Raw genomic sequence first — 11379 nt, 5'->3', positions numbered from 1 at the left:
GTTGTCAAGCGATGTTGGGGGGACAAACACAAACATATATATATATATATACATATATACGACGGGCTTCTTTCAGTTTCCGTCTACCAAATCCACTCACAAGGCGTTGGTCGGCCCGAGGTGATAGTAGAAAACACTTGCCCAAGGTGCCATGCAGTGGGCCTGAACCCGGAACCATGTGGTTGGTAAGGAAGCTACTTACCACACAGCCACTTCTGCGCCTTAATGATTGCTATAATTTTTAATTTCATAAGTGAATGGACACCGGTCTGTTAGATTTAAAGCATATAAACGCTCACAGCTTTTCTGTTTCACACAGAAATCTCAACCATGCAAAGTTATTTTGATCAACACAATAATATGAAAATAACATAACAGAAGATAGACATTTATTAAATAAAAACATTGCCCCATAGTTTCAGGGGAGATACAAACACACATGCACGTATATATTTTATATACACACGTGTCGTGTGAGTGATTAAAAAATATGAATGTGTGTGTTAAGTGTGCATATATGTTTATCAAATATATTGAACCAGTTTAATGTTGAGCAATTTGTATTTTGTGACACTCGAGTTACCCAACAAAGATTTGTGTCAAAAAACTACATAAAAAAAAAAGAAAGCAGAAGTAAAAACAAAAAACCTTTTGCGTATGCTTATCAACATCAGCGATATTTACTAAATACATTTCAGTGTTGTGGCTGTAAATAGTCTTATGTAAGGAACATTGAGTTATATTTCATTTATAGAGCAATGCTGTAGAGTGTTATAGCGTAGTGTACTTTAATGCTCTATGGTGTTATAGCATAGAAATATAATATAGTATGCTAGTGTTTGGAGTGGTACCAATATCTTCCATTTTCAAATAACAACATGAATTTTATACAGCTTCACTCTTAATTTTTTCTGGTCTGTTTCTTTAGAAATAGCTCTTGGTAGCAGTCCATCCATCTGGTATACTGTTAGCTGTTATCATTCAGTAATAATGTTGAACAAATGCACAGATTCTTCTTCAGCTCTCATGTATTTAGCCTTGTACTTTACTCCATCTACACTAATTTTCTATATATATATATATTATAATATTAGGGATAAAAATCCAAATTTACAGGTAAAAACTCAATTATATTCAATTTATTAAAAATTAAAATTAAATTAAGTTCCACAGTGTAAAATATATATATATATAATTTTAGGGAAAAGAACCAAGGTTCATGAACTCATCGATGAAAATCCACTGTCACATATAGAAATATTTTGTATTATATTATACTTATTTATTGTGCTTTTACTTATTAATTTTTCTATATGTGATAGTGGATTTTCATCGAAGTGTTCATGAACCTTGATTCTTTTCCCTAAAACTATATATATATATATATATATATATATATATCCACATATCTATAACTCTCTCTATATATATACAGACACACATGCTTATATATGCATGTGCATACACACACACTTATATACACATGTGGTCGTATGTGTATATATATGTATGTTTATGCATGCATATATATAAATAAATAGGCACATTTGTGTGAGTATAAGTGCATGTATACCCCTCCTGTAACCCTATTTTAGCTTATTTATTTATTTATTTATTGAAGTGCTTAACAGGCAAACTATTTGAAAAAATACACATTATTAATGTGACATAGCAATTATTTTTATAATGTACTCTAGCACAAACCAGAGAATTACATTTATCATTTTAGTTGGCTTATATAAATGCAATTCCGATAATTTGAAACTAGTTTGATAAGTGCCAATGCAGGAAATTCTCAAACCTCGAGGCACTCTGTAACATCCACCATGTAATATATATATTATATATATATATATTAAATATATATATACACACACACACACACACATATTCAAATATTCATATATACATATATAAACACACACACATATACATATATACACATATATGTATACATACACACACACACACATATATATACATACATACACAACCCTCACACATTCATAAATAAATATGAGTGCAAGGGAGAGTGTGTATGAATGCAGATGAACTTCTAAACATATATGTATATATGTTAATTTGTCTGCTTTTGTATCACATCTTTTTCATTTGCCATCTCAAAATTCATCAATGTCATCTGGCTCAGGGAAGTAACCAACAGTGACAAAATTTGGTCGTACAAATCCGCCATACTTCATGAGGCATTCAAAGTATCGTTTACCTTTGACACTGGAAGAAAAAGAAAACACAGACAAAACTTAAATAACAGATACAAACATAATATAATTCAATTAAGAAAACAATATGATACCTCATGCTTTCTAGTTTGGGGCAATACACAATGAAACCCCTGAAAATCACTTCAAATGTTTTAAACATCACAATCACTGACAATCTCACATTTATTATATAGCATGAACAGCATCTCAATGACTCTTCACAGCCACAACAAATACTCAGATATGAACAGCTGCAGTATCTATATAAAGAACAAGTAACATTTCTTATTTATTGCTTTTAACATCCACTATTCCATACTTGCATGGGTTGGACAGATTTTCTATGCCTGGATGCCCTTCCTGTCACCAACCCTCGTCTGTTTCCAAGCAATATAATACTTTACCATGACTACACATGTTTTTAATGAAGACTGTAAACAAAGGACACTGCTTACATGATAGTGACATTTGTTTTACAGCTATCACATGAAGTTAAGAGTAAGTTTTACAGCTATCACATGAAGTTAAGGAGAAAGTGACAGTAACATACACACACACACACACACACACACAATGGGCTTCTTTCAGTTTTTGTCTACCAAATCGACTCACAAGGCTTTAGAAGAAACTTACCCAAGGTGCATGTATTGGGACTGAACCTGAAACCATGTAGTTGTGAAACAAGCTTCTTACTATGTAGTCATGCTATAATGAAAATAGTCCTAACCTCAGAGACACTGCTGCTGTTGCTGTATACACATACCACACAAACATGGTAGACCAGTGTTTTTCATAGGGGTGGGGCTGTGAGTATTGAAAATGGGTGAGGAGAATGGACAAATTGTCAGGTTTAATAAAATTAAAATGGTGTTAAGCTTTTAAAATTTATCCAACACAAGAACAAAAAAAAAAAGAATTATGAGTATAAAATCTATTTTTTGTCCTCTTGATGGGATTTGAACACAGAATGTAAAGAGCCACAAAAAAATACTGCTAAGCATTTTGTCCAACATGCTAATGATTCTGCCAGCTTGACACCTACTCCAGTACATGACTGATACTTAATTAAAACCTCCCACTCTGTATCACCCAATTAAAACTAGAAGTCAGTCATGGAGGAATTTCATCTCTATACATAGGAACAGTTAGTCTTTGTGTTCTTGTGTGTGTGTAGCCAGAGATAAAGTGTATGGTGACAAGGTGTCAAGCCATATTCCCTCGGTACAAGAAAGTAAGTAGAAGAGAGAATTGTGACAGAAGATTGGAAAGAGTAGGTGGGTAAAGTTTGCAAGGGTGTGAGAGAAAAGTGGAGGCATGGTCAATTGGAAATTCCACTAAATGTTTTGGGGATGGATATGTGGGGGCAAACTGGAAGAATTGCTAGTGCATCAGACAAAATGCTTAGTGGCATTTCTTCCAGCTCTTTATGTTTTGAATACATATGATACCAAGGTTAACTTAGCCTTTTATCTTTTCACTGTCAATAGAATAAAGTACCAATCAAGTACTGGAGTTGATGTAATCAACTTGTCACCAACCATCAAAATTGCTAGCCTTCTGTCTACAGAAGAAAGGATTATTATTAGTAGTAGTAGTATTTTTACTGAGTGTTTTCATTGTGTTAAGTGGAGACGCAATGGCCCAGTGGTTAGGGCAGCGGACTTGCAGTCGTAGGATCGCGGTTTCATTTCACAGACCAGGCGTTGTGAGTGTTTATTGAGCGAAAACACCTAAAGTTCTACGAGGCTCCGGCAGGGGGTGGTGGCGAACCCTGCTGTATTCTTTCACCACAACTTTCTCTCACTCTATCTTCTTGTTTCTGTTGTGCCTGTAATTCAAAGGGCCAGCCTTGTCACACTCTGTGTCATGCTGAATCTCCCCGAGAACTATGTTAAGGGTACACGTGTCTGTGGAGTGCTCAGCCACTTGCATGTTAATTTCACGAGCAGGCTGTTCCGTTGATCGGATCAACTGGAACCCTCGTCGTCGTAACCAACGGAGTGCCAACCACGAAGCACAGCTCTGTGTGCAATACTTAGGATATTTTCTCAATGTTATTGCATATTGTTTTATAAGTTCTGGAATTGTGGTTATGTATTTGTGTGCATGTTTTCCTGCAGGTGTTTTGATCATTTCACAAACACATATTATTACAGAGATTGTTTTTGCTTTCAGGCTCCACATGGGTCATCTCTATTTCCAGATCTTTTATTATTATTATTAATAATAACAGTGTTATTAGGGACAACTAGGATACTTAGGAGGGTTTTTGGCATCTAAGGCTACTTGTAGCCTGATGTTAGGATTCCTTTCTTTTCCAGCAGTCTAATTTGTTGACTGTATAATAATAATAATAATAATAGTAGTAGTAGTAGTAGTAGTAGTAGTAGTAGTAGTAGTAGTAGTAGTAGTAGTAGTCCTTTCTACTAAAGGAACAAGGCTTGAAATTTTGGTTGGAGATAACTAGTTGATTGCATTGACCCCAATGCTTGACTGGTTTAATTATTGATCCCAAAAGGATGAAAGGCAATAACCTTGGCAGAATTGGGACTCAGAACAAGATGGCTGAAATGTTGCAAAGCATTTTGTCTGGTGTGGTAATGATTCAGCCAGGTTGCCACCTTGATGATGATGATAGTGACAATATTTTTTCCTACCTGCCATCATTTTTTCCAACAGGCTCGTCATATTGTATTCCAACCCAGTGACCAGACTGGAAGTCAGTAAGACCTTGAAGTAAAATACAACAGTCATGATGAAATAATAAATATACAAGGGAAAAAAAAAACACAACATTGAAAATAAGATATTTTGTCCAATGCTCTACTGATTAAAGATCACTGGGGATTACATGTGGAAACCCCTTAAAACATTGGTCTCTCTTAGTTGTCCTTCTCCAGTCTACAGGAGCATGCTCAGTGTAGGTCCACTAACTCAAACCATGCATGTAATCTCATCCACCTTTCAAGAAGTTTGCTGGGAAGAGGCACTTCCTTCTCTATACTATACTGCCAATTCCTATTCTACAGAAGTACTACGTAATAACCTAAAACAACCTTCATAGCACACATACAAAACAGGAATCATCATACAATACAACCCACACACCACATGTTCTACACCAAGGGTTCTCAACCAGGGTCCATAAAAGATTTCTGGGGGCCACACAAGCAAAACAGTACATTGGGTCCACAGTAGAATTTTATGGGTTTATGAAAAGATTTTGCTTTAGATGTATGTATTGCAAAAAAAACAGCTAAGTGTCTTTCTCTGATGTTTTACATAGTTCAAACTATACAAGGGAATGTGTGATTAACAAAATAGGAACTTTGAAAGAAGTATCCATAAAACTAGTTTTTAAACATCAAATGGCTATGGGGGTCTACCAGAATAAAATAGGAATCTAAGGGGCTCATAGGTAAAAAATGGTTGAAAACTTCTGCTCTACAAAATAATCTAACTCATGTTGCAAATATCTTATGCAATAGACGGGTGGATGAAAGGCAAAGATGACCTAAGAAGGATACAAACTCAAAATACAAAGAACCATAACAACTAAATATTGTAAGGAATTCTGCCTGACATTTTAATGATTTTGCTAATCAATAATAAATCAACACAAGATAAACAGTGTACATACCAAGATATTTTATTGTTCCTGTTCGAGGAGGCTGGTTATTAACTACTACTTTACATCTATTGAATAAAAAAAAAGAAATAATAATAATGACTATGATAACAAGAACAACAACAACAATAATAATAATAATAATAATAATAATAATCGTTTTTACTATAGGCACAAGGCTTGACATTTTGTGGGAGGGAGCAAGTTGATTTCATTGGTCCCAGTACTTGATTGGCACTTATTTTATTGACTCTGAAAGAATGAAAAGCAAAGTTGGTGGAATTTGAATAACAATAATAATTTCTGAGGCATAAGGCCATAGATTTGTAGGATATGAATGAATCAATATTGGTACTAAGTCTATCAACACCAGAAAGATGAATGGCAAACTCAAGAAATTTGCGCTCCGAGTGCCAGAATGTAAAGGGACATAACTAAAAAAAACATTTTGTTTGAGAGTGATTTTGGAAATATTTGACTGGTCAATCACAGCCAAAGTGCATGGCCTGGTGGTCAGGGTATTACATTTACGATTGCAATACTGTGGTTTTCATTCGTAGAATGAGCAGAGTGTTGTGTTCTTGAGCAAAGTACTTCACTTCATATTGTTCCAGTCCACTCAGGGTAAATGAGTAACCCAATGATGGACTGGAGTATGCTTCTGGGGAATGTTGTAATCTTCATCATTTATAGACCATTTACAGTTGTGTGATTTGAGGGAAGATGTGGTTGTTATTTCAAGCAGGCTAAATGATTACATAGAGGTCCATGGATACAAGCAGAATGTAGTGACTATAGCAAATCTTCAACTCCTGACCTCATAGCTAAATCTACTAACAGGAAACATATATAAATAACACGATACAGCTCACATTTTCAGTAAAAAAATTTTTTTTACCTGTCTCCTATTTTAAATGATTCAACTCGTTTCTCCTCCTCTTTTACTTTATCTTCATGCTGCTTTAAATTTTCTTTGCTTTTAAATTCAGAAAGATTTTTTAAATTCTTCTCTTTGTAAGTCCGGAAATTATCTGCAAATGAAAATGGTAAAAATACAGCTTCTTTATTACGGTTCTTTTCAAATATAAGATATTTTCAATCATCTTGGTCTTTTAACATCTCCTCCATGAGATGATCCCCATGAAATCAGCTTTCACTACTTCATCCCTTGTCTTCTTGGGTTTTCCTCTCCCACAGGTTCCACCCACTTTCAATGAGTGGCACTTTTTTTATATAACTGCCTTTATATGCATCACATACCCATACTAATGTAGTCTACCCTCTTCCCACTACATCTGATTCCTCTTATGCCAAATTTTTCTCTCAACATACTTATATTTTAACATTCATGTTCAATGACATTACACATCCAACAGAACATCCTTAGTTCATTTCTTTCTAGTCTTAGCAATTCCTCAGTATTCAGGGCCCACACCTCACTATCACATAATGAGACATTCATTCACGAGCATCTTACAGTCTATATTTCACCCTGAGAGAGAAACCTGGTTACTAATTGTGGTAATAACTCTTTGAACTCTCTCCAACCTGTTCTTACTCTGAGTGTATTTACACACACACACACACACACAGAAATTGCCAATATTTATATAACACAAAAAATATTACCAAAAAATAATAATAAAATTCACCTGTCTTTTTGGCATATTCTGCTTCTGACATTTGATAGCGATTCTCTACGTCACACTCTACATCATCAGCTGGAGTTACAGAATCATCAGTCACCTGTAATATGTAGGGTTTAAGGACGAAAGCTATATGAGTACATGATAGTATTTTGCATTTGTAAACAGTGCAGGAAAATGTAAGCTAGATAGAAATGCTATAGCAGTTACCTTTATTACACAAAATATTGAAAGAGCTGCACAGTTGGTAGGATGAGGGGAGTTTACCATAATAGGAACTTGCACTTCACATACTGTACAGATAGTTACTTTAAAAAGGTTTTTCTCCAGTTGGGTCATGCAACAAAAGTGTTGTCTTTATCAACTGTATACCTATTACCTTATAACATAGACTCACATAGTAATGAAAATTAAGATGAAAATAGATAGAAAAGTTCACACATTTTTACATATCTTGTTACACATTTTACATTTGGCCATAAATAGGCAAAATTGAGAGTTTCTGTTCAAATTTCAGAATATTAATTGGAAGATAAGTAGGCACCTTCAATGTCTCATTCAAAAATGAGTAAACAATGGCCGAATTTGTTTAAAATAAAAAATTACCAGAAAATTTGTTAATTTTCAATTTGTTTAAATTTTTCAATGCAAAACATCACTGCATCTAAACCTAACAAAAAAGCAAAATCAGGAAATATGATGGTCAATAAGACAGCTCTTTCATCATATATAAAAAGTGTAATTCCCAAATTTCTAAAAGTTTGCACATTGGTCATTGAACACAATGACATGACTTATTGTAACATGTCACTAGTTACTACTTATCATAATCAAGATGGCAAATACCAGAGAATTTTGAATTGCAGACTCAGGATTTTTTGGTGAATATTTGTAGTTGTTTTTTGTCATATGATGGCTAGAATTACAAATGTCACAAAATCTGAGATTTTTGAAACTGCACTGATGACTAATAACTTCTGGATCACTTTGCTCAAGTAATTTATATCCTCAAACCAGACACAATTACAGACAGTTTATTGCTAAATACATAAAACGGATCTTAGACACCTCCTAATAAATTGTGGACCTGTGCCATAGAGATTTCTGTTACTAATACAGCAGTGATAAAGCAATAGAATATTGAACAGAAGGATATTTCCTGGTGTGATGAAATATGTACCAGTCATGTACTGGTGTCTGTACAATGACCATACCCTTCTCTCCAAATTTCTGATCAATAATCAGTCTTAGAAATATTTTTGTTATCATTGTAGTTTAAATCCTATTGGGATCAGCTTTGCCATTCATCTTTCCACGATCAATAAAATATGGGGACTTATAGTGGAGTTGATGTAATTGATTATATATATATTCCTTGCCATAAAAAAAATTTGTGGCCTTTTATATATGTCAGATGAGGTAGAAAAATTATCATGTTATATTAAGTTATAGCCCTTTGTATTTGTAAAGCTTTTATCTATATTTGTTTTTCCTTGAGCCTTAGGACTCATAATGCTGACTACTTGGTTTCCATGGCAGATGTAAAAGTGACAGAGACCACAATATTCTCACTAAATGAGAAGCTGGTTCACTGCAGGGTTTAAGGCAAACAATTTTGAGGGAAAGGGACAAATCAATTACATCAACCTCAGTTCTTGGTTGGTATTACATTTTACTGACCCAAAGGGACAGAAAGCAAAGCTGATACCGTTGGGGTTTGAACTCAAAATCTAAAGAGCAGAAAGAAATGCTGCTTAGCATTTTGTCTGATGTGTGATGATTCTGCCAGCTCACTGCCTTTGTGATTAACTTAGCTTTACATAATACCAAGGTTAATAAAATATGTACTAGCCAAGTGGTAGGATTTTATATAATTAAAGGTTTCCTCCTCATCAAAATGGTAGAAGTTCCACTTTAACAATACAGAGAAAACCAGGGGTAAGTAAGAGTAATAGCATTCTCAGTCAATGAGGATGAACTGACTGGTCTCTTCTTTTCTGAAGAGACTACTATGGACAACTTCCAGAAATTCTTGGCTTGGCAGTGCTACCAAGAGGAACTACTGCTCAGAGATAATCTACAGGCACAGAAGTGCCACTAGGTGGGACTGTCTGAGACGCATGCAGAGTGATGAAATTTACTGCATACTTTCATGCAGCATCTTGGAATTGCTGGCTTGTAGATTTGAACAGTTGTTGTAATGTGTAGGACGAATCTGGCTAATGGCTGACTTCATTGTGAGGATCACCCCACATTCCTGCCTTTAACAAGGCAGAATAGGCAATGTTCATCTGTCTGGTGGCTATGGCAAAAGGGGTTGTATGATGGACAACCTGAATTGATTGATGACAGACACTTTCCTCTTTGGTCCCACCCTCATCAACTTTCAAAAGTTTCATTTGGAAAAGAAAATGAGAGTGGAGAGCAAAGTGCTCTCCTTCAGCAAATTTGTCATCAGGTGTCAGGTACTGGAGTTCATGATATCAACTGAATTCCCACACCTTCAAAATTGTTGCTTTTGTGCCTAAAAACTTATCATCATCATTAGTACTAGTAGAACATCAGGAAAATTCACAAAAAAATCTTTGATCTTACGTGCAAAATGTAGCCATCTTCAACTGGAAAGGAACCTAAAAGAGCACTATCTTCATCCATACTGCAAATGCTTTTCTTCGCTTGATACAAGTGGAGCTTCATATTCATTGTGGCACCAGTTAACAGAATTAATTTCATCTGGAAATGCACATAATACAAAGTAGATATTTTATATCCAGATCTATTGCAAATGAAGGTTTAGAGAAACACAGCAACTTAGGAAAACAGTTAAAATTCCAGACACCTAACCATAATTTTAAAATGTTTCACAGATAAGAGGGCTGTCAATATGTCCTGTTTTATTTTCTGGTACACTGTTAGCAATATGAATAGCAACAAGATGTCAAAACACTTGCTCTAGTAATGTAATACTAGTGGGACCTGTGATTAAGAGAAGCTATTTAAGAAAGAAAGGAAGATTTGCATTTTTATTTTGCTAAGTTATTTCACTTCCAGTCACAATAATATATTACATGAGTTTGAAATTTCCCTCTGCTAAGCACTTTATATTTCTCTCTTTCTCTCTACTTCTCCAACAAACTTTTCAACCATGTAATTCCCCACTTCATGTCTTCTCTCTTTCTCTTCATCTTTCCCTCCCCATCCTACAGCAAGCTATTAACACTTCTCTCACTGTTTTATTCTTTTGCTCTTCACCTCTCCCTTCAACTAACCACATGATGCACTTGGCCTTAGTGTATTATTATACTCCTCTCTTCTTTCTTCTCTACTCACATTTCTCTCCCCATCTCACATTTTTACTCCACCTCTCCAACTAACTAAAGTATAACGGGCGAATGAACAAGCAAATTATTATAAAGATTCTGAAATCCATATGTTCTTGAGGTGCTTTAAAGGGTTGATATTTAGCTTTGATTTTGTAGTATTCAGTAGATAGGAGATAAATCTTTCCTTTGACTGATGTAGGGAACATTTCCAGATGAACTGGTCGTTATTTCCCAGATAAATGTAAAAAACCTAAGTACACACCCAGTTGTGACAGTAGCATAAGAAACTACTAGGATTTTTTGACTTGCTAGAAATAGCAGCCAAAAAAACTCCCTCAAATTACACTTCAACGTTTTAAAAAAGAACACACTGGACAATGCAACCACAGATATATAAAGAGATGGGACAACTACAGCTGAAACACTTGTGCTGGATCAGGGCTGATCTGGGTCTAATCTGCAACAATGACTAACAGGTGCCTCATGGTGGCCAAGTGAACTGCAAGATAGCACTGTGCTCCATGTCTGTTTTGCCATGGTTTCTGTGGCTGGATGCCCTT

General features: G+C 35.0%; 1 protein-coding gene across 3 annotated transcripts in view; it reads right to left on the bottom strand.

Annotated features, from left to right (window-relative positions):
• Nucleotides 1-372: 372 nt before the first annotated feature.
• The window catches only part of LOC106873674 (tubulin-folding cofactor B), a 15185-nt gene continuing 4178 nt past the window's right edge, over nt 373-11379 (bottom strand). For all 3 annotated transcript variants that reach the window (XM_014921131.2, XM_014921130.2, XM_014921132.2), the window contains exons 2-7: nt 10092-10229; nt 7503-7596; nt 6749-6881; nt 5863-5918; nt 4880-4952; nt 373-2232 (exon numbers count right to left, since the gene is read on the bottom strand). In XM_014921131.2, coding sequence (XP_014776617.1) covers nt 2121-2232; nt 4880-4952; nt 5863-5918; nt 6749-6881; nt 7503-7596; nt 10092-10229 — 606 coding nt within the window. In that variant the 3' untranslated portion in view covers nt 373-2120. The remainder of the gene's footprint in view (nt 2233-4879; nt 4953-5862; nt 5919-6748; nt 6882-7502; nt 7597-10091; nt 10230-11379) is intronic.

This window comes from Octopus bimaculoides, chromosome 6, assembly GCF_001194135.2.
Source record: "Octopus bimaculoides isolate UCB-OBI-ISO-001 chromosome 6, ASM119413v2, whole genome shotgun sequence".
Taxonomy (NCBI): Eukaryota; Metazoa; Mollusca; class Cephalopoda; order Octopoda; family Octopodidae; genus Octopus; species Octopus bimaculoides.
This window is presented reverse-complemented; position numbering and strand designations above follow the sequence as displayed.